The following is a 27,870-nucleotide window of genomic DNA, read 5'->3' as shown; positions in this document are numbered from 1 at the left end:
AAAACAGGGGCTACAATATGCAATATGCACTTTCCATTTTTTATAATTTTTAAAATAAAAAAGTCTGTTATTAAAGCATCAGCTTAACTAGGTTCTATATTTTTCAAAGGGGCATTATTCAGCGATCACTGTCGATAACAAGGCATATTGTAACTTATGTTTCAACATATCAAAAATCACAATTTATTATTTATACTCAACGATGTAAAGTATGCAGAGAAATGTAAGTATCAATTTCATATATACCCTACTTTCTTCCGTCTGCTGTCAGGTTACACAACCAACTTTGCTCCCAGTAGATCAAATGACACATGACACTAAAAACCTGTGCAATACAAATACACTGTGCAATTATAGCTATAATAGTTTTCTGTCTGTATATATAATACCTATGTTGAATACATTTCCTGTAAGTCGCTTTGGATAAAAGCGTCTGCTAAATGACTGTAATGTAATGTAATATTTCAGTTATTGTGGATTCTTTACTGTTTTTATTGCTTATTTATAATACTTTTTTTTAAATCTTGTTTATCTTTTACTATGTATCTTGTTTGCACTATAACCTATGCTGCTGTAATCCTGTAAATTTCCCCACTGCGGGACTAATAAAGGATTATCTTATTTTATCTTATTTTGTTGTATAGTATGTGTATTTATTGTCTGTGTCTGTGTAGTTGTATAGTATGTGTATTTATTGTCTGTGTCTGTGTAGTTGTATAGTATGTGTATTTATTGTCTGTGTCTGTGTAGTTGTATAGTATGTGTATTTATTGTCTGTCTGTGTAGTTGAGCTGCTGCAACACTTGAATTTCCCCCATGGGGATCAATAAAGGAATATAATAATTTTATCTTACTGCTGGTTTATGGGCAGCAAACACTTTTAATTATTCATATGGATGGTTCATACACATGTTTTTAGTATTTAATATGGTTTACTGGTGACTGTAATGTAATGTAATGTAATGTAATATTTCAGTTATTGTGGATTCTTTACTGTTTTTATTGCTTATTTATAATACTTTTTTTTTAATCTTGTTTATCTTTTACTATGTATCTTGTTTGCACTATCCTCTATGCTGCTGTAATCCTGTAAATTTCCCCACTGCGGGACTAATAAAGGATTATCTTATTTTATCTTATTTTATCTTATTTTATCTTACTGCTGGTTTATGGGCAGCACAACACTTTTAATAATTCACATGAATGGTTCATACACATTTTTTTTAGTATTTAATATGGTTTACTGGTGAGTGTTTTCTTGTGTGGTATATATATATATATTTGTTATAATATTTAATTTCTGTCAAAAAGAAAAGTAAAAAAAAAAAACAAAAAACGGCGGGGGGTGTATCCGTCATGCGTTGACGTCACTCTGACGTCACGTCTCAGCCGGGCCTCTGATTGGTTGATATCTGCTCGTCGCTTCTTCCGCAGTGGCCATGTTTGTTGATGTGTCATATGAAAGTGACTTGTTTGGGGGGGCTATCAGCTGGGAAGGTGGACATCCCCAAAAGTTGTCTCTTTTCTCCGCGTCGAACATCACCATGGAGTATCCTCATCCTGTGGGTGTAAATATATAACATTTGTCGTTTTATGCTACATGCTAACGTTAGCTAGGCTAGCTGCCGGCTAAGCTAGCTAGCGCCTGTCTTAGCAACGTTAGCTTATTAGCTTAGCCGGCTAAAGTGAGCAGTGTGTCAGACAGTTTTGCTATGTGGTACATCTATTTCAACCACTGTTTTTGTTTTTTTTAAGTTTGCTGTGTCACGTGACGTAACGTTGACGTGTTTCCCTGATTCACTGTCGTGGTTGAATAAACAGCTGGTTGAGATTAAGTCATCTTTGGTGGGGCTGATGTTCAATTAAACGAAGTGTAGGTTCAATACAAGTGTCACATTGGCCTGCTGCTCGATACCTACACGTTAACCAACCAGATGCACCTAAAGGGGGTGTTTTTAATACTGCTTTTGACTGTGATCTTGCATGACACCTGTCGTAAGAGCATCACCTCCATTGTAAAGTCAGGTGTTTTATCTGCTTAACATGAGAAGCTTGCTTAGGTTGCTGTATGTGCCTCTGATCCATTTATATCATATATATTTATATGGTAAAGCACAGGGCTTCTGAGTTTGATTGTGAGTTAAAAAAAACAGTATGATCTATTACATTACATTACATTACAGTCATTTTATCCAAAGCGACTTACAATCATGCAATAGGGCAGAAGTGTAGTGAGTACGGATAGGTTTGGTATTGAAAGAGGTAGAGCAAATTGTTCTGGGGGAGATTTGGGGTAGGAAAACTCACTTAAAAATGAATAACTGCCAGCTATTCTCAGTCTCAGTGATTAATAACACAGTGAATGCTGACAAAGCCATTTTCCGTCCAAAGGGTTCAAGCCATGACTGGATGTTTCAGACTGAGACAGGGCTACTTTGTTTATTAATCTTTTCCATAGCTTTAGTGAGCACAGGCTTAGTGCCTATGCATATCCTTAAGATTAAGTGAATTAGCTTGAATTTTCATACGGCTTCATATAAGACACAGTTAGAAAATGTGTGTGCTGAAATCAAACATTGTACAGTCCTTTTCATAATAGTCCTATCCACCCAAGTGGGTTTTACCATGCCCTCTGCATGAATTGGTGATGCCCTTTTTTTAAAAAAACATGCAATGAGGTTGTGTAATAATCTTAATACTTATGTTAGTTGGAGGACATTTTAGGCTGTTCACAGAAAAACTGTTGTCCTATGATGTATGAAAACCCAAGTATATTTTTGTCTTTGCTCCATCTTACACTCCCTCTCTACTCTGTGTCTGCTCCTCCATCTGTCTCTGTCAGATTTGAACCAGAGAGGGACAGCCTGGTCCTGCGTCAGATACACACATGATGGAAGGATCAGAGGTTGAGTCGGTGAATCAGCCCCACAACAGCAAATCTGACGTAAAAGAGGAGGAAGAAATATTTCTCAACACTGCAGATGTGGCAGAACCATGCAGTCAGGCAGAAGATGAAGCAGAGCCTGACAGTGATTTAATCAGTACTACGACAGATGTACTGACAGGCTTAAAGACAAAGTCGGAAGTTCAAACATGCAGTCAGGAACATGTAGAGGCGAGTGCGATGGATGCTGATGAAAGCTGTGATAGCAGTGCAGTTCCCATGGATGGCGGGAAACCTTCGCTTTCAGATGAGGCTGGTGGAGCTTTAGTAGCCCCCGTCACCACTTTGGATGATGTGGTAGAAAGCTCTCCTTCTGTTCTTGAAGGAACAACAGAAACCTTGTTGACTTTTGATGAAGTGAAGGATTCTCATGCCTCAACTCCAAACAGCAACGAGCAGCCATCAGTCCTGATTAGAAATTGTTCCCCAGAGCCATCGCCTGCTGATAGTAGTGGTTCAGCTGAGAGTCCATCATCCTTCTCCGTCCAAAACGCTTCCAAAAACTCCCCTACCGACTCGACAACCACCTCCGGGTTCTGCAATGGCCCTTCTACCCCCGGTTCCGACACTGTCAGCTCCTCCCTCGCTTCCAGTCCGCAAACCAGTGCCAACACCTCAGCCGCCTCACATTCTATGTCAAGTCCATATGACACTGACTGCAGCCGAAAGCTTATCTCACAAATCCAGCGATCCTTGTCACAGGAGTCACTGCTGGATGAGCTAGAGTCAGAGCTGTTGGCTTGTCAGCTGCCTAAGGGGGAAAGTGGAGGTGAGAGGAAAGGGAGCCCACCCGTCAATGGACTCCCAACAGACCAAGAGGACTGCATGTTGGTCTTTGACAAGTGTGTGCAATTCAAGTATGCACAGCAGGAGAAGTCTATTCACAGGTAAACTGCTATTTCGTCAGTTGAAATAGATGCACTATGTGGTCAGTTATTAGATTTGTCCATGTCTCTGGTTTATCTGCTGCCTAGTGTAGCTGATGATTAACTAGGCCACCTTCATCACAGCATTTTAAACTGCTCTTTGTACAGTCACTGGCTTCCATTGTAATAATAATAATAATAATTTATTCGCACATATATTGTACAGTAGGAAGAAGCAAACATAATCACATGCTCGCTAATGGGTCAGTTTAGCAAGAGATTAACAAACGTTCTATTGGCTATTGTTTTTCTCACACCTTTAGTTGTTAATCTGTCTTGATTATTCAGCCACACAAGAATAATTTGTTTAAAAACCAAGCAGGACGTATAAGATTAATGACACATAACGACCCAGACATTTTCCCATCCTGCTCTTTCTTTTGGCCTTAATAACAACAGTCTTAATTCTTCAGTACTTTGTTTGGGCCTGACCTGATTAAGATTGTATGCCTGTGTGTTTGTGTGTGGTGTGTCTTTGTATATAGGCTGCTTGAGGAGAACAAGAGGCACCAGGAGCTGATTCTGGGTATCTGTTCAGAGAAGGACAACATGAGGGAAGAGCTGAAAAAGAGGGCAGAGACAGAAAAGCAGCACATGGCCACCATTAAAAAGGTTAGTTTCATTCTCTATAGTCTATTCACATTGTTCATGGTCATGTGGCACTGACTTTCTTGGAGCACAAACACATTGATGTGGTCTTTATCTTTCCTTTGGTCCAAAACAAGCGTATTCTGAAATAATGGGCTATGGCTGTCCTGCATGTCTCTCCAAGCTATTTTTATGACATGGCAGACATTGACTTTAGCTACTTGTGATCACAGAGCATCAGCATTTTTGCAAATAGTTTCTTTTTTGCTCCATAACATTTTGTGTTAAGGATTGGAAAACATTGCTCCACATCAGCCTTAAACACTGATGGCTTATCAGAGCATTACCATTGATCCACTCCATGTGGGTGTTTTTTAATTTGTTTTTTTTTGGTGTGTCCAATTTGCAAAGCTTACAATCTACCTTCTAGCACATCACAACAGAACTTTTCTCTATTCATTGGAACTGGTCGAGCATTGCTGTTGCTATAGAAGGAACAATAATTGATTCATGCTCTCTTGGAAACGGCGTTTGTTTAAGCATTGTGTAAGCAGAAGGTTGTAGGAGGGGTTTTTATGAAATGTACCCAATGAATGCATTAACCCCTTTTTCTTTATTCTTCAACCATCATACGTAACTATTTTAGGCTCATCTTGCCGCAGATAATTACAGTAAAAGTCTCCTGGAACAATGCCTAACTGCCTTCCTCTTCCTGTGCTGCTGTCTGAATGTATTTGGCCTCCAACATTTTTGCTTCAGGTGTCATCCTGTGAAGCAGGTTAGCCCAGGTGTGGCCCAGTCTCCCATGTTGCCCAACAAGTTGCTTATCCTTTATACTCCCTGTTTCTGCAGTTGGAGGGCAGGGTGGAGGAGCTGCTGAAAGAACTTAAGGAGTCGCGGGATAAGCTGATTCACCAGGACCAGGCAGCAAAGGCTGCCCTCCAGCAGATGCAGAAGGACATGTCTTACAGGCTTGAACAGGTATAACTGCCTCTGTGAAAAGCTGCTCACACAACTTAACATTGCCCCAGTCTAACCCTTATTTGCATGTCTGGCCTTATTAAATTTTTTGCCTGCTCCAGGAGTTTACCACTTAACTCACAATGAAACTTCAACAGCAAATCCAGTCCAAGGGTAGTTTTCGACTATGGTAGAAAATTAAAGTTGGTAATTTAAATGTATTAATAATAATAATAATTAATTAAAAAAACCTCAAATAAAGGTTTCTCACAACTCGCGAAAAATACAGTGCATTGATTTTTTTCACCACACTGAATCACATATATCTTTGTAGATGTTTTTACAAAACTAGCAGCTGAGTCTTTGCACGCCAAGCTTGTTATTACAGATTTAATCACTCGTTAAGGGAATAGTGCAGAAGAGCACATTCTTTTATCCAATAAATTCCACACTTGGTCGAAACCATGTAGGGCATTTTTCTTTTGACGGTTTTGTCACCCTTCACAATTTTTAATTTCACTCTTCAGTGAACAACAAGAGGTACATTTTGCTCTCAGTTGTCCTCTTACACCCCTTCCCTTATATCAGTCTTTCTTTAGATGGGGACCCTGTTCTATTCAACTGTTTAAAACATGTTCTATTACAAAATCTGTGCCACCTAACTGATCATTTCTTTCTTTTTATACCTAGTTTTTTTTTTATTTGAAGTGTACTTAAGGATACCTGATACATGAAAAGTGCTATCTGTTTCCATTAAGTTATATTGTTAACACACACACACACACACACACACACACACACACAGCAACTCTTATACAGTTTCTCACTCTTTCTCTCGCCCTCCTGAGAGTCCAGCTTGTAAGAGCATCTATTAAAGATTGCGCAAAAAGCATAAAACTATTAACTGACGAAATAAGAAATGGCACATGAGCATCTCATTGGCATGAGGAATGAACGCACAGGTGTGAGAGCAGTAGTGTGTACCACAGTGTGCTCTGGTCATAAAAGTTCTACATCAATGAAAGGAATTTTGATAATGTAAATAATTGTTAGTTTCAGCCCTAGTAAGCCAAATATGGTATTGAGAAAGTCTGGGTGCATTACTTCATTTGTACTAAATAATAAAGTTATAATACAACATATTATACAGTGAAATAAAGCAACAGAAAGTTGTCTTTTTAACATTGCTGCCAAGTGGAAGCATGTGAGCTCTCTACCCAGCAAATCTTGTTTTAGGTTTTCTTTAGGGAAACTTCATTTTCTTCATAATCCATCTGTACAAGTAGCTCCGTGACTGAATAGTGGGAAATTGTGCAAACCTAATCCATGATCTAAACAATCATCTCAGGTCGGCAAGAAGTGTGACGAGGCACGCCAAGAGAAGGAGACCATGGTGATGAAATATGTGCGGGGGGAGAAAGAGGCCCTCGACCTGAGGCGAGATAAGGAAGGTTTGGAGAAGAGGCTGAGGGAAGCCACCAAGGAGGTCGACCGCCAGGCCCTCAGAGGAAACCAGCTGGCTCAGGATAAAGGTCGTCTGCAGCAGCTGTATGATGCGAAGGTAAGTACTGTGGCAGTTTTAAGAACCTTGCTAAACCATTTGTAGCCGGACATAAAGACTCACAGCGCTGCTTACCATCATTATCATCATTTGGTTAACCTCAGACAAAACAGAACATTTTCTTTATGGTGCGATTGAACATTTCAACCCATTGCTTGAGGTGCTAAATTAATTGAATTTAATAGAATTTGCCACTAGAGACATGATAAACATACAAAGCTGTCCCACTCATTAGTTTGCACTTGACAGTGAAAATGACTTCACATCAAAGGTTGTATCTTGCTAGTCCTTATTACCCTGGATTGAGTCATCCATATTAGCCGTATGTTGGATATCCCACTCGGACCTTGTTATCATATAATTATGGGGGAATTAGCAGGGGGAAAAAATCAGACCTTGTAATTTTAATAAGTATCTCAGCTCAGCCAAAGTTCCGTTTGCTGTCTCTCCTCTGATTTTGTTCCTTCACCCTTATCTCTGTGCTGGCAGGATGGCGAGGTGAGCAGGTTGACTCGAGAGGTGGAAAAGCTGAAGGAGGAAATCAACTCTCATCTCATCAAGGTCAAATGGGCCCAGAACAAACTAAAGAGTGAGGCGGATGCACACAAGGTAATGTGTGTTAAACCTGTTAGTTATCAACCCATCCTGCTGAGATTAGATCTACCGTTACAACAGAAATGCAGTCAAACAACATGAAATGATTTCCCAACCCAAATGTGCTCCATGAAAAGAAGAACTATTTTATGGGCAAACATAAGGAAACTTCTTATTTTAATGACTTGTTCATAATATCCTTGTGCTTTGGATGCTATTGTTGATGTGGGTATGATTCTTTTAAATTTTAATCAACTGAATGCTAATATCTACATTTACAGGTCTAATAAGGTTGACTACATAAAGTAACAATCAATACATTGCCCATATTAGTTTGAAAGATGATACTTACATTTCTGGTTAATGTTGATTTTCTTCACTTAGTCTAGAAACCACGTCAGTTTTTTGTCAAAGATTCTAATTGTTTGCTATTTCCCGCAAACAAATGACATCCCCTACAGTCATTCTATCTGCAGCCGCCTCATGAAAAAACATGATTACTGTAGAAGTGTCTTCTGATTCAGGGGCAAAATGAAATGGGGTGAAAATGGTACAGTAATGATCCTGCAAGGAAACCACATTAACATTGTTGCTATTTTTGAAAAAGTCTATTAAGAAATAATGCTTTTTATGTTTACCTGCCTCCAAGCAAATACACAACAATGAACAGAGGGAAAGCCAAAGCTCAGTACTTGCTCAAGGCCTCAGGAGCCTGTGTGCGCGTGCGCGTGCGCGTGCGCGTGCGCGTGCGCGTGCGCGTGCGTGTGCGTGTGTGTGTGTGTGTGTGTGTGTGTGTGTGAAAATAAACTCTTGTCTGCACAAATTCCATACACATTTGCCAGGAAAAAGAAGTCACAACAGGAACACTTTGCAAATCAATACATGCTTTATACAATACAGGCTTTGCTTTGAAATGAATAGCTGTTTTTATTAGTGTCCTAATTAAAAAAAGCATTATTATGTTGTTTATCTGTGTGCAGGAATCTAAAGACAAACTGAGAGAGACCACTTCCAAGTTGGCCCAGGCCAGAGAAGAGACTGAACAGATCCGCAAGAACTGCCAGGACATGATCCGCACATACCAGGTCTGTGATATTTATCACACAGACGTATCAGTTTGCTCATGACCAATAATGTGAACAAAAGTTAAACATCTCTATGTATGAGAAACTAAGTACGTCTGGATTTGTTGGATGTAGTAATTTCTTTTTTGGCAGTGTCACACTTGGGTGCTTATCAGATTTGGGACTGCAGTCGGTTAGATCCCTCACTGAATGAACTTATCAAATAATTACATTAATCAAATCTGATGTGTCAGTAACACACAAGGTCAGAAAAGTATCAGCTGTATCACATACTGTACTCTTACATACATAGACTAGTTAACGCTGTTTACACGTCATTTAAAAAGAAAGTAGAATACAAACATGAAACTGAACTTGACTGATTCTGCTTCAGGAGAAAGGCAGTTTTCATGTTTACCTTGTGATGGAGGTAGAGAGCTGCCTCAGATTTCCCTGTGTGCTAATTTTAGCTATTGTATTCACCAGTAGTGTGTTCTGATCAGATCACATACAGACAACAGTGACAGCATATGACAGAACAAGACATTGAAATGAAACAACATGTCAAAAAGGTCCTAAAAGAACATGATGAAAGAATGTGATGATTTTTTTTCAAAATTATTATTAGTACATTTCATAAAGTAAATAAGACTAGAAAAGCCCCAGAAATAGTCATTTATTTCATTATCAGATACTCCCCTCTCCCATGCCTTTATATTTCACACACCTTTCTTTCTTCAAGGCTAGCCTGGTCTTCATGTGAGCCCCTCTTCAACTATACATTCTCTCTTTCACCCTAATCATTATTGTCTTGTTTTTTAATCGTATGCCCGTCTCTCCTCCAGGAATCGGAGGAAATCAAGTCCAATGAGTTGGATGCTAAACTTAGGGAGACCAAAGGACAGCTGGAGAAACACAGGCAGGAACAAACAGACCAATTAGAGGTACCAACCCACTGTGCACACATACAAAACACCTCCTCACACATGTTATCACAGTAAGCTTAGTAGTAGTAGTAGTTTAACTATATGCTTACTGCATTCTATTGTTGGTGAATTATGTTTCTATTTGCATTTACGTGAACATCCACCAGAAGTTAAAAAAAATTACTAATACAGGTTTGCTTTTAATTCAAAATAACATATACATCCTATTCTATTATTCATCCTTTTATTGATGGGTTTTAATGCCAGCTCTTGTAGTAAATGTTTTTTTATTTTCAGCTGTTTTAATCCTTTTGAGAGGTGTAATTGCCTTAAATTGGAGTGCGTAACAAACTGGCACATAGGCTCTACAGGCCGACACGCATGCTCACGGGCACGGACTCAGTCCAAACACAATGGCCTGTTTTTCTCTCTGCTTCATTCTGAAGGGAATCACACTTTAAAAATAAATGGCCTAGAAATAATCAATATGAAGCTACGGGTTTCAACAACAACCCATAGGACGTCACTAATTTCTTCATTCATTCCACGGACTGGTTCGTTTATCCAGTGTGTTTACATGTCGTTAAAGTCACAAATATAAGGTCTTAGAATACATTAACTTGTCTTAAATTTGAGTTTTGATGTATTCATTTTAACTGAACTGTTTGATTTTATCCTATACATTTTTCATATTTGTCACACTGAGGTGATGTATAGTATGTTGTAAGCCTATCACTATATGCAGATTGTTTTTCTTGCAGTTTTTACAATGTAAGAGCTCAGCATAATTTTACTGCCCTGCTGATGAATGAATTGGTCACAATCTGTGTTCGTTTTATTATATGTGTTATGCCCAAGTTATGATGCAGCCTAGTCATAAATAACGCAATAAAAACAAAACAGTTGGGTTTCCTTTGCTGTGCGGGTGTTAACATTAGAATTAGATGGGAAGGGATGCATGGAGAAACTAGACAGTAAATCTACCAGCATCTCCATTACTGAGATGTTGTCTTGGATACCACTGGCTACTAATAGCTTCTTGGAAAAATGGTACCATTAATGGCTTTGTTCAAAAGATGAGGCAAAACATTATTAAGCTTTGCTTTCGTATGTATAATGACTTCATAAGCAAAATAATGTTAATGAATGCTACACATGGACTGCCAGGAAAAGCATCCGCAATGAAATTATGCTAATGTAAGATTTTTTTCCAGGAAGAAATGTGTCAGTTCATTGAACTGAATTGTTTTGTGTTTTTAAATCTTAGTAATCACAATTGGCAGAGAAGAAGCTGTTTTTAGAATTAGGTATGCTTTTACGATTAGGATTCAGAGGTTTAAAAACTGACATTTCTTTTATGAGCAGTCTCAAAGTAAGAACCATAACAGTGGATACATGTCTAATGTAGAACTTAATGTATCTGGCAGGTGCACCGAGTGAAGGCCAAAGAGCTGGATGACCTGAAAAGGAGTTACAAAGAGGGCATGGATGAGCTCATTACCCTACGAACCAAGGTTTGTCATTCTAATTAGTGCTTGAATATATGTGTATGTGTGTGCACATGATATCAGAAGATGTAAAGGTGAATCAAGGGTGTGTTGTTCTGCAGTTAAAGTGTCTAGAAGACGAGCGTCCACGCTGGGAGGACGAGCTGAACAAGTACAGGGAGATCATCAACCGGCAGAAAGCTGAGATCGGCCGCCAGAGAGAAAAGCTGGAAGAGATCACGGCGCTCCAGGAGCAGCATGAACGGTACAAACACACACTCTCACACTGATCATGCAGGAGCAGTGCTTAAACTGTCAACGTAATGGGTACTGATACTTCAGTGCACACTGCAATGCAGATCTCCCTTTTTACATTTTTCTGTAAGTTCCTTATTGCAGGATTTAAAGATAGGCCAGGGACAAATATAGCACACGGGGCAGGAGGGGACTCCGGTCCCTCTGTGGCTCTGCGGCTCTGCTGGCCATGTGCAGATGACTTGATGGAGAAACTTTTCCTCTTATCCAAATGGTGCTTTCTGTGTGTGCCAGAGTGCCATAAGAAGGTGGCGCTAACCCAAATAGATTTATGCAAAAGCTTCTCAATTATTTGTCCTGGCTGTCACTTTGGGCAGCAGGACGTTTTTCCAACACTCGCACAAACATTTTTAGTTGTTGGCAAGAAAAAAAAAAATGTTATGCCACCAGTTCTTTGGTCCGGTGGAAGCTTTACTACCAGTGAAGATGTGACTTTCATCCTGAGACATTATGTATGGCTCATTATGGCCAGTTTGTAAACTGGAATCAAATGATAAGTGGTCATGTGAATGCCAATGCAACAGAACTTTGACGTATGACGAATTACAGATAGTTGAAATGAGAGTGAACAGTTAAGAATGTACTTGATTTTCAAACATTTCTGTTCTTCATTCAATATTTTTTTGTATTGGATAGTTGTGTCTTTTATATGATGAAAAAAACATATAAATCATTAAAGATGAATAAGATAAAAGATAAATTAACTCTCATTTTATTAAGGATCATTTTGTGTGTCATACAATTGTCATACATGTATATAATCGTATCTCTAAAAGTACCCATTTCACACACACACACACACACACACACACACACACACACACACACACACACACACACACACACACACCCAAAGGGAAGCTCATAGTGCTCATAACTGCTGTCTTTATTAACACCTTGCCAATAACTCCTTTGTCCCGCAGTGATAAACAGGAGGTCACGTCTCTTCGTGAGGAAGTGGACAGCCTGTCCAGCCTGATGACCGACCTCCAGCGTGATGTACAAGGCAGCAGGGAGCGTGAGGCTGAGTTACTGGGCTTCACTGAGAAGCTGAGCAGCAAGAACGCCCAGCTCCAGTCAGAGAGCAACTCACTGCAGTTTCAGTTGGATCAGCTCAACAGCAGCTTCACTGAGCTCCAAGCAAAGCTGGAGGAGACCAACCGGCTACTAGATGACAAGGTCGGGCAAGTTGGATCACACAGAGTTATGTGGAGGAAGTGGGACATAGCAGCCCACAGCTGACCTAGAACATGCAATGTCCTTGAACTGCTATTTCTTTGCCATTTAGAAGAACATTTTTTTTTCCTATTCAGTCACATGTTGCTAGGCTGTGCATTTTGTTTTTAAAACAAGCAGCCATTGTTACAATATCTTGCCACTCTGTCATGTCTGTTATTGCATCATTAGTCTAATCTAGCCCCCCCGTCTCTATTTCTCCCGCAGTCATGGCTGCTGAGACAGGAAGAGGTGCTGAGGCAGCAGGAGGTGCAGGGCCTGCAGGAGGAGCGGGCAGCATTGCAGACAGAAGTGGCTCAGCTAAAAACCAGAGTTGAAGAGCTGAGGGATGAGCTGGTGACTCAGAAAAGGAAACAAGCAGCCAACATCAAAGACCTCACAAAACAACTAACACAAGGTTAGGAAACCACTCTTGCAGTATATATCCGCGGTAAACTGCTGCATGTCACAATGCATTGACAATAAAACCCTGTGATGCATTTTTACAATTTTAATGCATGTTTTCTGTTGAAACACACTAGTTTGGAGCAATGAAGATAGCTCAGTTTTTGTATCCAGTCTTCAACAACCAGAGTCTGCAAACAGAAGATTTTGAGGCATATACTGTATGCTACCATACTGTACAAGGAGACGCAACTACTGATTCTTTACTGCAATGTGTTTGCTATTTAGAAGCATCACGGCTGATATTCAGGGACAGCCAATACTTACAAACAGAACATCACTTCTAAATTGATGTCACTGTATTTAACAGAAACAAAATATAGGATAAGAAAATAAAGTGGCATGACTAAATATGCTACACTTTAAAAATCAACTTTTCTTACTCCAGTTATGTTATTGCAGGCGAACAGAATCAATTCAAAAGTGTCTGAATCTAAGTAAAGCAGGCAGATGAGAAAGACAAATTTAATAGAAAATAGAATTTCAAGCTGTAAAAAGCGTAGTGTCATTTCCAGCCCTGCCATAATTACCACTTTGCTCATGAATCTAGAAACCATATCAGGATATGTCACAAGTGAAAATTATAGGTATCCTGTTTCTTATCATCTCATTTCACTTTACTGTGATATGTATCTTTAATGTATAATGTCTAGACTGAGAGAGCGTCCTATACTCAGGATTTAATGTCAGGTCACACATGCAGATAAAGAGGAGAGAGTGCAGGGTGACTAGAAATGAGGGAGATGGGAGTGTACAGATAGATGCGGTGCATAGAAAGCTAATGTTCTTCTCATGCTAGGATTATACTAAATAGAGGGAGCCAGCTTCCCCCATCTGGTTCTCTGTGGGACACACAAAGTGACCTTAAAGGGATAGTTTAGGGAAGTTATTTTGAATTGAGGTTATATAAAGTACTTATTCATAGTCAGTATGATACCTATAGTAGATGGTGGTCGGCATGGGAGCAAAGCAAAAAAAGGCTCACTGGAAAAAAAACAGTACCAGTTTAAGTGTATGCTCTGTTTAGAATATTTTTACCGCTTTACCTTGTTGACTTAAGGCCCTTTCCGACAGGGAAATTAAACTTTAATCAGTACTCTCTTCAAAGCCAACAGACTCCTTCGACAAAAAGCTGCAATGTTGCTGGTCTGCTGCTGCCTCGATTTGTTAGTTTGTTTGTTTTTCTGTGACTTTGGTGAACCCGAACTCACTCTTTAACGCGCAAAAGTCCCACAGTAACACAAACGGACTCACTGATCGAGGCAGCGATAGACCAGCAACTCCTGTGTTCTGTGAGGTAAAGTTACTGTTTTTGTCAAGGGAGTCTTGGATCAGTAACAGGTTTAGTTCCCAATTCTAATAGCCCCCCTGACTTCAAGGTAAAGCAGTGACAATACTCTAAATAAAGCATCCAAATTAAATCCTATTGTTGTTGATTGAAACGTTTTACTGCTGCCTCCCAAGCTGGCATACTGCTATATCTGCTTCTCCAAACTGGGGGCGTGCCCACCACCGCCTACTTCAGGGAATACACCGACTATGGATAAGTACCTCATACAACCCACTAACAAAATCTGAACAATCCCTTTCTAGGGCGCACAATTAAGAGCTATTTTATTAATACAAGCTCTCCCTTTTTATTTGCAATACGAGACACAAAGGCATTAGGAGAGCTTGATGTCATTCATCAGTGTTGCAGTAAGTGTCTCTGACTGCAGAAGGGTAATTTTAAGCCTTTTATTATGCACGAACGGTTTGCTGAGCTTGCACACATCAAAAGCAGCCTGCATCGCCTTTATTCAGGTAGACACCTTCAGAGGAACGCTCTGAGTTCAGTCAAGCAGTGATGCTTAGCTTTGACTTTAATCTTGCCTTTTTGTGGGCTTCTGCCTCAAATAATTTGATTGCAAGATTTTATACGCAGTTCGTTTTTTCTCTGCTAAAGTACGTTTTTGAAGTCACATTATTGTTTCTTTGCTCACACAAGGCTAGCGTTTAAAATGATTAGTTTAGGAATCAATCAAGTTAATCGACAGAAAAGAACTCTTCCAATTCTGACAGTTTTCATAATCAATTAAGTTATTTCTTAAGTGATCATCCCAAATAATTCTTGTTATAGCCTTTTAAATATATATATTTGCTCACTAGTTTTTTATTGTTATGATTGAACTGTGCATTTATTTATGTTGTTCAGACGAGCAATGAGACGATTTTTTGACACTATTTTCGTGTGTTTTAAATGTCGGTGTGAAACTACCCTGTCCAGGTGCCTTTTTCCAAGAATACAGTGCTTAATTTAGTTAATAGACATTTGAAAGTTCTTTACTCTTTCTTTACTTTTTAGCCCGTAAGAGACTGGAGCAGGTTGAGAATGGAGGATGCGACCGGGATGTCAGCAGTATGGGCAGTCGCTCAAGTTCCTCAGGTACTGCTCCTGGATTTGGTTAGTATTTAACACATGCAGAAGTAATATCTTAAAAGTCTTTGTTTTTTCCAATATTTGTCCTGTAAAGTTTTTATTTTTCCTCTGGTGTCGTCAAATGAAGGTAGTGGTTAAAAGTGCAATATAAAGAGTATTTCTTTTATAAGGAATACAAGCTCACAGGTTTTTGAAACATGACCAAAGACATTTCCAAGTTCTTCATGATCTTCCCTCCATTCCCCAGGCTCCTTGAATGTACGCCATGGTGGGAGCACTGGTGTTGAAGAGCGGTCACCAGAGAGCCAGTCCGGTCCCTCAGTGGTCATCGTGGACAGCTTCCCAGAGGTCGACAAGACCGTGCTGGTGGACCGCATTGTCCGTCTGCAAAAGGCCCTGGCTCGCAAGCAGGAAAAAATAGAGTTCATGGAGGACCACATCAAGCAACTGGTGGAGGAGATCCGCAAAAAGACCAAGTGAGTGGCATGGACCGGTACACAGAGCAGAGAAAGGGAGATGGCGAGAACATTATTATTACATTATTTTTAACTGCTATATACAATGCTGAATTATTATTTGTGAGCAGTTTGACCCGAGAATGCGAGCTGTTCAGATTTTACCGGTGCAGTGGATGGTGGTGTGTTTTCCTCAAACAATACTGATGATAAGTAGGGCTGTAATGATACAGTGTGGCTTAATTCTGTCAACTTTTCAGTACTTTGTTTTGTTTTAATAGATGCAAAAGAACATCCACAACCAGCAGCTCTTAAATTATATCAAATGAGTTTACTATAAAAAGAAAATAGAAGAAAACATCAGAAGTCAGAAAGCAGCTTTCTTGCAGCTGTGTGGAAGTGTTAAATGGAAAAAGTACAAGGACTAAATGCAGGATATATATATATTTTCTTAGTTACACATGCTAAACACCTCTCTAAGCATTTAGTGTTAATAATGCAGATAGCTATACTAACCAATGGGAGTACTGAGTTTATTAGATTTGAATATTCTTTTCACTTAAACCAAATATTCAGGCACACCATGCCTCACTCCCTGGTGATACTACCTCTGCTTCAGCTCACCTTGATCAAACGGCATATGCATACAAACAATTTATTATCATCCTTAGATTCTAACTCGTGCACCTCACTACCGATTCGTGACCGACTTCACTCAGAGCTATTACCAGTCACGGAGGTTGGATGCATCAGTATGGATCCTTAATGAGGTGCCATCCATATTCATAACCATCATCTTAACTGAAGAGACCGCGTGAAGGTTGTTGGCGCTGTCTTATTCACATCACTGCTGTATGTGCAGGTTAGGCCTTGAAGTGGATCGTAGACCAGTGTCGGGATATTATGGGGTGTGGATATGATTTCAACACAACAGAGTATCGTAGTTAGAACCAAAGACACTTAAACATAGAAACATTTTCCTCTACTGAGTGAAACGAGTGCAGTGTATATCCCTCCCAACAGTTCATTAACGTTCTGCATCACGTTGGCTCTTGTTGCCAGATTATATTAACAATGCTCATTGATATCCAATCATCCCTACTTGATTCAACTTGGAGCCTTCCACTACTCATTTTTTTTTCTCAGCTACACACTCGTATTGAATCCATTAGCCTCAACCTACATTCAAGAGTTAAGATTGAGGACGAATCCCACGGTTACAGGGCTAAATTTAGCTCTTCAAAAACTCTAACTCTAAGTCGGAGGGGGGTATTGCACTTTCCAGAATGTGGATGTGAATTTGTCCTTTTTGCCTTTCTGTATCTATCCCTCCTGGACAGCCTGCAGAAAACTGATTTTAACTGTAAGCCTGTAGCAGGTGATGAATAAAGAGATGTAGATGTGGAAGTGGAGCCTTAGTGGGTCTCTGACGAAGAACAAATAGTGAATGAAAGGCTACTGTTTGATTTAAGCTTCCACTCCATACACGCTGTATGATCATTGCAGTGCTTTTGCATACAGATATTTTGGGGTACCCCTGGTTCAAGAAGTAAAAGTTACAAGATGCATTTCTGTAAGAAATATCCAATCACACAGCTAAAAACTCTGTTACGTGCTGCGCTAGCCAGCAGGCGAAAGCTGTAGTCCATGCAGTTGAGAAAACTAATTATACAATCTGCAGCTTAATTCAATTAGTTAGGATTCTGGGTCAATTTTGGATGATTTTTATGGTGTGTTTTATTGCCAGCTGTAACGTTGAAGCATTTTGCTGAAGCTTTGATTCACTATGAGAAGTATCTTGGTTTAGCCTTTCGAAAACGACAGTTTCACTGTGGTCGGAAAAGTGTTGGGCCTCCTGCTTGCTACACACAAGGGGACGCACCAGACTGTATTATCAAGGTGGTCTCGCAGCAATCTAACGGCACCATAAATTACATTTATTTTGGTTCAGCCCTACCTCTTCCCCACAACATCAGTGACTGAGGCTCATGGGTATTGCAGTATTTGGAGCCGACAGTCGTGCCAAACTGATGGGGGGAAAAAAAACATGATTTCATGGACACTAAGTTAAACAAATTAAAACCGATGGCCTGGCTACAAGACAAGCCTTAACCTTAAGGATCGTTTTATTCTTCTGGTGTTAATACTCAAACTTCGTAACTCTATTACTACATAATTTTTTAAGGTGTTTTTTTTTTTTTTCACCTTTCATGCAGCCGTTCCATATTTTTCACGGGCGGCATATTTGTGTGCTGCTAGGAACTCAAACACAGGTCATTGGCTACAATGCTCGTATAGTATATGCAATTTGGAGAAAATGAGCTAAAACATGCAGAAATAGCAGCATCATCCTTCATGGGCAATGATGTGTCTCCTTCAGTACCAACACCTGGTTATAATGACTATTAAGTCTAAATGGGCCATTCATGTGACGTGAATTAAAATGATGCTGTTATAAACCAGATGAGAACAGGAGGAGGCCTTCTGTTCAGGAGATGTAGATGGATATTTATTTAGAGAGCACCCCCTATTGTTCTGTTTTGTTGTAATCAATGGTAACGGCAAATCAGAGCAATATATGCTCTGTTGTTGGTTATTATGGCTCCTCACAGGCTGAATGTGTTTAAATATACACAATGGATCCTTTCAAGATTATCTAGGATTCCTGGCTCTCTTCCAACAGGCTTAGAGTTTCTTGATGCTTTTGATTTTGGTTGCTATGTAAACCAGTGCCTTTGATTATTTTTTGTTGTTGTTGTTGTTGTAAATAATACAGAGGGTACATTTCGACTTAATCGTGATCATCTACATTAATTAAGCAAGTACGGTCGTAAGTGTTGCAGCAAATGGCCTTCAGCCTGAAACTAATAATATCATTTCAATTATTATTTTTTTAAAGCCTGAGAAGTTCTCAATAAGATAACGATAAAACATACAAACAACCACTGGCGTATCTCTCTTTCCCTACATTTTCTCTTTTTGTCTCGCAACATTTTTGGTACAAATTTTTTTTTTTTTTAGTCACTTTAAGAACTGGCCTTTTTAGTGTGATGTGGTCCGACACAAGATATCCAAGAGCTGTGCTGTAACCAGAATCACTTTATGCATGCTTGACTTGCCGCCCTCATTGCTTACACACTCTCAGCTGGAACAAAAAGGTCATACTACTCACATAAAAATAAATCATTGTCTTGCTCACAACCCGGCCGACCTTTGCATGCCATTCAGCGCACCATGTGGCCACATCTTTCATTTCTGTCACTTTTTTTGTTTTTACTAAACACTGTCGTGATGGAACTGGGGTCCAAATATGGACCCTTGCAACTCTAGTCAGAGGTAAGTCTCATTGTGTGTGTGTGTGTGTGTGTGTGTGTGTGTGTGTGTGTGTGTGTGTGTGTGTGTGTGTGTGTGTGTGTGTGTGTGTGTGTGTGTGTGTGTGTGTGTGTGTGTGTGTGTGTGTGTGTGTGTGTGTGTGTGTGTGTGTGTGTGTGTGTGTGTGTGTGATTTATGATGGTGGCTTTTCTTGTAGTGCTTCCATGGCTACTGTAGCGTTTCTGTTGGGTTTTTTTTGCACCATAGACATCTTTGTTTTGTTAGTGTGTAATGCATACACTGTAACATACAGTTTGAGGGTTTGTGTAGTGCATACATATGGGTTTGACATCAACAGACTACAATACCAAGACATAAAGCACATGAATGAATGCTTTACCATTTCAATGAGGTTTGAGACCCATGTGTCCCAGTCTGCTGCTTCAGCTGTTTTTCTTTGTATTGGACACTACTATTAATGCATGGCATATTCTGAATCTCTCAAACAGAAGTCCCTGGCATGCTTTCACCCTTTCCAAGAGCTCTGCCTTTCTTTAACAGGAATAGTTTAACAGCAGACTTTTTAAAAATGTACTTGGTCCACAGTGAACGACTATCCCATTTAAACTATTGGTGCTTAACATTTAAAGAGAACTCTTAAAGTAAGTTGAAAATACTGACTTTTTGAAGACCTTAATATAGTTTAACGGCCCACAGCAGTTCTAATCGACACATAAAGAATCAAGGCCATCACAGCTTAGAAAGGGGATATCCTTAAGGATGTAGTACACATGCAGTTTTCCATTCATTTTCATTTGTGGCATTTATGTTGTAATTTATGAAAGCTAGGTCATGATCAGTAGTAGTAGTAGTAGTAGTAGTAGTAGTAGTAGTAGTAGTAGTATTAGAAACATTTAGGTATTTACCTCCAATGAATCTACTCTCTAGCTATCTTCTTGAGAATTCCTTTCATAAAAACCTTTCAGCTCTACAGGCAGACCTCTCATTGAAGACTCACCGACGTCAGGAACGTCCCTTTGCTCATCCTGCTGTTACCCACCTTCAAAAAAAAAAATCAATCTCAGACACACCCTGCATTTGAACTAAACAATGCCAGTATGGGGCTGAATATTGTTGTTTTCAGATATACGGCTGGGTTGAGAGCCGATTTAAAATATTGATTTCTGGCCCATTTGAAGAGATATACAGGAGGTTGTTGACCTTTTCTGTAGGGCATTACCCGATCCTCTTCACCTGCCCACACTCCAAGTCTTAAAGAGGAAAAATAAGAATACAGTACACGATCATAAAAGCTTTTTCCGTTCCAGCCCTGTACGTGTTTAATTTATTTTTGATACCTGGAGCCTAGCCTCATCATCCTCAATCTCATGGCAGTAGACATACACAGAAGAAATTTTATGAATGAGCTTCAAACGGTAATTTCCTTAACCATCTCCATTATCTTGAATATTGCTTTGTGTTATCTTCCCTTCTCTTGTGTCGCATATTCAGAAAAAAAGATAATAATGTAGGACGCAGTAATGAATTTCAGTCACAATTGCGTCTCTCTCTCTCCGTTTTGTTTTTTGGTTTTTTTCCTCCTAATAGAAACACACTGGCTTGTCATTGCTCTCTGGCTGTGCTGGTGAAATTGGACAACAAGAAGTTTAGAGCTGTTAAGCTAATGACTTCTCTCTCTCTCTGACACAAACCTGAATTCTCTTCTCTCCCTCTGGCTGACACAAACATGGCTTTACACTATATATTGTTACAGAGCTGAAAATGTTCCATGTACATGAAGATTAATCTTACTTTCTCAGACGCTCGCACAGACGATGTAGTTGATTAATTGAATCCTTGCAGCCCCTACAAATGCTGCCCTTTCCATTACCTTTCCTATTCTGACTGGCACAAGAATTATCTTTCTTACTATGACTGAATTTATCCCGTGCACAAGTTCAACACGCCATCCCACCGAAATGACTATTCTAGAAACGTCTGCTGCTTTTGCTGCTGGAAACGGTTTTATTGCACTGTAGGAGCTCTTCATGCTCCCCACCTATAAATCCCACTTTTTCAATTTCCTTGCTCAACAGTCTGCAGCCGATGCCACGCGCTCACTTCGTTCCCCCCCCCCTCTCCTTTTGAAGCACACAGTTTGACTCCTCTCCTCCCCTTCCTCCCGACAGAATTATTCAGAGCTATGTGCTAAGAGAGGAGACAGGGGCCCTCTCATCAGAGGCGTCGGACATTAACAAAGCCCATCTGAGCCGGCGGGGAGGCATCATGGCTTCGCTTTACAGCTCCCACCCGGCGGACAGCGGGCTGACCCTGGACCTGTCGCTGGAGATCAACAGGAAGCTGCAGGCTGTGTTGGAGGACACACTGCTGAAGAACATTACTCTGAAGGTAAGTTCTCCCCCCAGCAGGCATCATTCTCCATTAGTATTGCACTATAAATAACAATTGTAAACACACCAGCAGTATTGACATTGTGTGTAGTTTCCCAGAGACCCATTTCATTTTCAGTGAGTGATTAATTGTTTAAGCTTAGATGACCTGAGTTATTAGCTGTGTCAATGTCTCCACCTTGACTATTGAAGAATGCAGGGCTGCCTTCACCATTTAAAAAAAAAATTAAAAATAAATAAATCATAATACAGAAGGTTTAGTGTTTCCGTCAGGTTGTTGATTCACTGTTTGGTGTGTAACAATAAATTCAAAGAAACACCATGTACCACCATGTAGTATTTCATTATTCATTCATATGGCTCTCACTATAGCATTAGCAGTTCAATGTATGGGCTCTCATTGCACAGAAAGTGTTTTTGCCCATCAGTGCCTTCATAAAAATGTGTTTTAAGTCAGTAAGCGATTTCCATGCATGTATCCGAAATAAACTGAGAATTTGATGCCTTACTGTAATTGGGTATTTATAACTTATTAGTGTCCCGAGCTTATGCCTACAGAATTTTTCTTCGCAGTGAGATTTAGATAATGAAAAATTAGCTCAATTCCCTTTTTAAGTCTTCACACCTACACCAGCCCAGAAGACTGCAGAATCCCTGGATGCCTCCTCTGTAGGAACTGCTGATGCAGAATACTGATACGGGTTTATTTCTTAGGCCCGGGTGTCACAGCCAACCAAGCCCCGTGATGAGGCAGTGGCTATGCTTAAGTTCCTTAAAACGTTATGTTTTCATCATACACATCGCTTGTTTTTCGTTGTTTCTGCTCTACAGGGTTCGAATAATTTATAGCATTGCTTGAATGCTAGTCAGAGAAATTCATTTGAAAAATAATTTCAAATATATTTGTATATTTTTTGATGATTTAGGTCACAAAGAGCGGAAAGAATCATTAGACCGTCAAGTTTCATAAAAGGGACTTGTTTTGCTGATATAAATTAGACAGAAATGGCACATTTAAAATAGAAAAAATTTATAAAAATATGTCTCAACAGCTTAACTTAAATGACAACAGTACTAACAATATAAAAGTGTTGGGCTGGATAAACGGGAATGTCAAGCTAGCTGCTACCTTTTGTCCAGTGAGGTCGCCTGACATTTGGGTCGTATTTCTCAAACCTTTAAAGTCAGCCATATATCATATATCATATATCATGTATCATATATCATGTATCACACTGTCTGTATGTGACTTTCTGTTTCATTTGACAGCCTGGAAGTCCTGTCAGCACAGTGTGCTCGTCATGTTGCCTCTCAACTATCTCCGTTTTTATAGAGATGACATGTTGGAAATCGTGGTCTAATTCAGAACCTGCATTATTGATGCGTATTGCTAAGATATGAAACTGTGCCCCAGTGTAACTGAGACGTGTTTCTCCTTCTTACTAGTTCATGATCGGAATAGTTTATTTAAGCCTAGATTCACAGTATTCATCCTCATTCAGCCATTGCATATGGGAGCTTTGTCCAGCTTCTGCACCTGAGGGTCTTCATTCATGTATTTGAATTAGGATTTCAACTGAACCAATTATCTGACGTGTTAGTATGAAATGAATGAATCCATTCCATCTCTCAGCTCTTGGCTGTCTGAAGAGATGTTGTAGCCAGATGTACACTGTACGTACAAGAGAATGTAGCGCCGTGACACTGGCACCCTGTTCTGACATTCCATTTCCATTCCATATAATATGCTAATTTCCGCAGTCGGTGTGCAATACAGGCTTTATGTACATTCCACAATCACACTTTCGAACACCATTTTTGTTCTTGTGATTATGCTTTCGTCCCAAAATATTTCCCGCATAGAAATAAATGGCAAAAATGCTCGAGGAAAGTATTTTACATGTTTCTCCCTCTGTTATTTTTGATAAACAGCCACAGCACACCAGCCTCTTTATGTATTTGAGTCTAAAAGCTTTCACCCTCTTTCACAGGAGAATCTGCAGACTCTGGGGTCCGAGATCGAGAGGCTCATAAAACAGCAGAGAGATCCTGAGGATGGAGTAAGGAGGAAGTGACAAAACCGGGAAAGAAGAAATAAAGGACCAATATCTACTTAAGGAACCTCCAACCAAGCATCTTTGAAGGGACAGGAAAATGTAAGATGTGCACACACGGTCATTCCCCCAACACACGAAGGAGCAAATGGAATGTCGTAAGAGCCAGTAGCACCTCAGACCTCTTGAACTCTGTCCGTTTGGAGAACGTGTCTGAACTTACTTGAACTGTTGTTATTCCATCCACATTGTACCACCTTCCGCCAACACAACAGATCTTCCTCTGGCTAACGTCCGTCTCCTCTGAGCCTTGCCAAGAAAAAAAAAAACTCTTCAGGCCAGTTGCTTCAAGCTTGAAAGTCTAACTGTCCTGTAAACTAATTGATGCCATAATTATGAATGTATAGCAAAGTCTACCAGGGAAGAAGTTAAAAAATGACAAACACTGATTTGTTCAGTAATTTCTCCTATAAAAAAAGACATTTGTTCCCTCACAGCTCTTGTCCGCAGTCCAGTTAGTAAACTGAAACAAGATTATCGCCGCCCAGCATGCTCTCTGCTTGTATCCGGATGTTCGTCTGCCCAATAAATAAGCCAAATGTATTTTTGAAAAGCTGCTTCTTCAGCTTGACAAAACAGCACTCCAAGAAGTAAAAGTGAAGAAAAAAAAAAAACAGCCTGGGCTAGTTGGGGATCTTGTGTGCCACATGGGCATTTTTCAGCAACTTTTGCGCCGCACAGCACTTACATCCCGAGCTGGTGAAGCGAGGTGCCTCGCATCAGCAGACCCAAACATCTGTGTGACGCCGGTGCTAGACTGATGGAAGCAGACTGCTTTCTTTGCAATGTTTAATGCAGCCAACAGCACTATGCCATCAGCGTAGAAGTATCCTAATGTTGAGCTGTGTAAGAAAAAATCTATGACAAAATATAATATCATGTTACGGTTGAAATGTAGAGCTGGTCTTGAGTTTGGCCATTTTGAATGTGATTTCTTTTTTTCTTTCTTTTATTTTCATAGTTTCTTGGCTTAACATTTAAGTTTTATTTGTCTGTTTATCCATTTTTATTTTTTTATCATGCATATTCACCTAACGCTTTCTTTACGTTTTCCTTTGCTTTTAATTTAAAATAATGAATCCCTAGAATATTTTTGCCTTTCCTTCACTAATCTGTTTGATTAGTAGCAACTGGCAACGATTACTCTTAATCAGACAGGAGCATCTAAAGCTGTTTGTTTCAGCCTCCTTTTAAAAAGTGGTTTGTGAGCATCATTGGCATTCCTGATATCAAACCCTGGACACAGAGATGCTAACCGCTCTGTAGAAGCTTTCTTTGCACCGTGTGCACAATATGATCCGGTGAGAGGAAAAAGACTCAAATGTTCCGGTCATCCTATCACGCTTCTCTTTCTTTTTCTAGTGTCACTGAGTCCGTTGAAGTAAATCAATTATAGAAGAAAGAAAGACTGGAGATCTGTAGCTGTAGCTCAGGAAAGACGATGGAACCTACAGAAATATATCCAGGGACAAAGTGCAATGCCGTTCCTTTCAGTGATTTCTTTTTTGTTTTTATTTCCATCTTGTCTTTTTGTTTTGTTCTGAATGTTTGTGCGCCAGTATACTGTTTAATATGTCTGTTTTTTTTTTTTTTTTTTTTGCTTGTGTACGTGCGACACGCGACTGTGCAGGAATATTTTGTGTCCAACGTTTGTGCGTGTGAGGCTGCGTACGTGGCTGCATGTGTGCTTTTTTTTTTTATAACCTCTCAAGCTTTTGTGTTTACACCTTGTGTGAATGCTTCAGCTGTCAGAGCTTATAGGATTTCACTAGATTGTCGATGAAGTTCTGTGTCATCTCGAAGGAGCACTGGTGCATTTAGTTATTTGCATTAAGAACAGAGTCTGTCAGCCACACAAACACCTGCAGCTTCTGGCTCTCATTCACAGATGTTCAGTCTACAGTGCATATAGTATGAAGGATATGAAGTAGGCAACTAGCTTTATTCAACAATGCTAAAGTTTCCTTGGTCTTTATTTGATCTGATTGCAGAAGCTTTCACAAAGCATAAGCATCTATCTCTTTATTTCCCAAATCAGAAAACAGGCTTTTATGGGTCATGAATGATGACAGGTTGATCCCCTCCCAATACACCCTGAGGCTATGTTGAAATGGCCCACTTTGTGAATAGAGATGAGAGTTTCCTTGATTGAAGTCATAGAGTTCTTAATGCCTTGCTCGGCGTTTGATGTACATCTGCATTTATTTAATCAATAAAAGATTTCTTTGCAAGGTGGGATCAGCATGACGGCACACCTGGAGATCCATCTTGATTCTCCTCTATTGAAACTTAGTAACCTTTTAACCTCCAAAAGGTTTAGAGAGGTTGCACTTTTATCACTTAACATTAAGGGTTTCTGTTTCTACCAAGGCAGATGATTATTTCAAAACTAAAGGAATCTGGATAATTTGCATATTAAACAATGCAAAAATGAGCTGCTTGCTGCTGAATAGGTGAAAAATCATAGTTGTTTGTGTTGTTGCTTTACAGTCCGTTTCTGGGACAGACGTAAAATACAACATATGCAAATCATTGCATAGGATATCTTAATTAATTCCTCATAATTCTCAGAGGCATGCTAATACGCTTCTTCTGTGTGGGTCACAGCGTGTCTCCTGTCCTGATCATGCTGATCCAAGATTTCACACATTTCCACAACCTTGAAACGAAGCCATGCTGCAGCATTGTGTGAATAAATGATTCATATTTCACTATAAGGATATGATGAAATGGAGTTTAGTGTGTTTGTGTTAAAAGGGACGTGTGAGGTGTGTCAAAATGTGAGATTTAAATTGGAAGTTTGTCATTTTCCCTCCTGCTGTGCAATGATTTCCCCCGCCCTGTTTAGTGGAATATTCAAACTGTGATTATATTATACATTTGTAAATATGTCATTCTGTAAAAGGATTATGAGACGTTTTTAAAAAAAAAAAAAAACTGATTCTGGATTATGTTTGTATATATGGTGTTTCCAGGGAATAAAAAGAGATGAGTCCTTGCTTTCTCTTGAATGTCCCACGGTGTCTCATATTTCATGTTTTTGCTTTGTTTTTGCCTTAAGACTAAGGTGGACATGACACGAACATCTGCTGTTCTGCTTTGTGTGTTTTTGAGTTACAGCGGAATGAAGTGTATTATAGGGTCGGACCAGAGATAACCTCTCACACTCTGACTCTATGAGGCATGCAACTGTAGGTCCCACTTCAAAAGCAGCTGTGTCAGCCGTGCTGGAGGTCACGCACACCACTGCACCACTGTCAGTCAAAGCAGGCAGCCTCTCCGATGATTTAAAACCATACTGTATGGGAATACTCCCAATATGCAAAACAAGTCGAGGGCGAATTTTAGTGTCAATGAAGGCAATCATTCTTGTGTAGCTGACCTAGTTTATCAAGGGAAATGGAGTTAGAAGAATTAAAACATCCATTCAGAAGTAACGGTTTATATTAGGGTTGCAGTTAATGGTTTGTCATTGTTAATTATCTACAAATTGTTTATTGTTCTATACAGAATTTTAGAAAATAGTGAAAATGCCTATCACATTTTCCTGAAGCGCAAGGTCTGGTTTTAAATTGCTTATTTTGTTTGACCAACAGACCGAAACCCAGCGATATTCATTTGTCATATTGCATAAGACAAATAAAAAAAAATGCAAATTCTCACATTTGGGAAGCTGGAACTAGTTAATTAGAGAATGTCATGAGAAGTACTACTGGGAAGAAATGTGTGCATGAAGCTTTTAGTGGCTGTTTGAAAATGAATTTGTTTCTGTGGAGTTATTCCATCCTCATTGTGGGTAATGTAGGCACCAGGTTTTGACAAGGAAGAAGAATGAATGGGGGGAAAAAAACAATGTGATTGTTGTGCAATGTTAATTTGGTGGAGTACTACTTTCAATGTTTTTATTCTTTGCGTTACAGCTTTAGTTCACATGGAGAATTTTGTGCTGTCTCCATATCTTGTCTTTTGGAGCAAAGTCATAGTTTGGTTGAACAATATCCTTAGTCACCCTGTCAATCTGCACACACATCAAAATTGAACATCATGCATGAGCTTACTCTTTCCCACGCATGCACCAGTGCAGAATAAATAAATAAAAAAACCACCAACAGAC

At 39.6% G+C, this 27,870-nt stretch overlaps 1 protein-coding gene across 2 annotated transcripts; it reads left to right on the top strand.

The window, feature by feature from the left end:
- The first annotated feature begins 1,450 nt into the window (after window positions 1–1,450).
- Window positions 1,451–26,758, top strand: ccdc186 (coiled-coil domain-containing protein 186). 2 transcript variants are annotated; one of them, XM_054599359.1, is made up of 16 exons: window positions 1,451–1,562; window positions 2,843–3,831; window positions 4,356–4,482; window positions 5,311–5,439; window positions 6,767–6,979; window positions 7,469–7,588; window positions 8,554–8,658; window positions 9,483–9,581; window positions 10,991–11,077; window positions 11,173–11,315; window positions 12,289–12,544; window positions 12,809–12,998; window positions 15,390–15,470; window positions 15,712–15,940; window positions 21,421–21,640; window positions 23,634–26,758. In XM_054599359.1, exons 2-16 carry the CDS (start codon window positions 2,888–2,890, stop codon window positions 23,715–23,717), a joined length of 3,027 nt encoding a protein of 1,008 aa, XP_054455334.1. In that variant the 5' UTR covers window positions 1,451–1,562; window positions 2,843–2,887; the 3' UTR covers window positions 23,718–26,758. The 2 variants fall into 2 exon arrangements, with proteins under 2 accessions (XP_054455334.1, XP_054455332.1); XM_054599357.1 differs by having other exon boundaries at window positions 15,390–15,488.
- Window positions 26,759–27,870: the final 1,112 nt, after the last annotated feature.

Source organism: Anoplopoma fimbria, chromosome 5 (assembly GCF_027596085.1).
Source record: "Anoplopoma fimbria isolate UVic2021 breed Golden Eagle Sablefish chromosome 5, Afim_UVic_2022, whole genome shotgun sequence".
NCBI classification, from domain to species: Eukaryota; Metazoa; Chordata; class Actinopteri; order Perciformes; family Anoplopomatidae; genus Anoplopoma; species Anoplopoma fimbria.
This window is presented reverse-complemented; position numbering and strand designations above follow the sequence as displayed.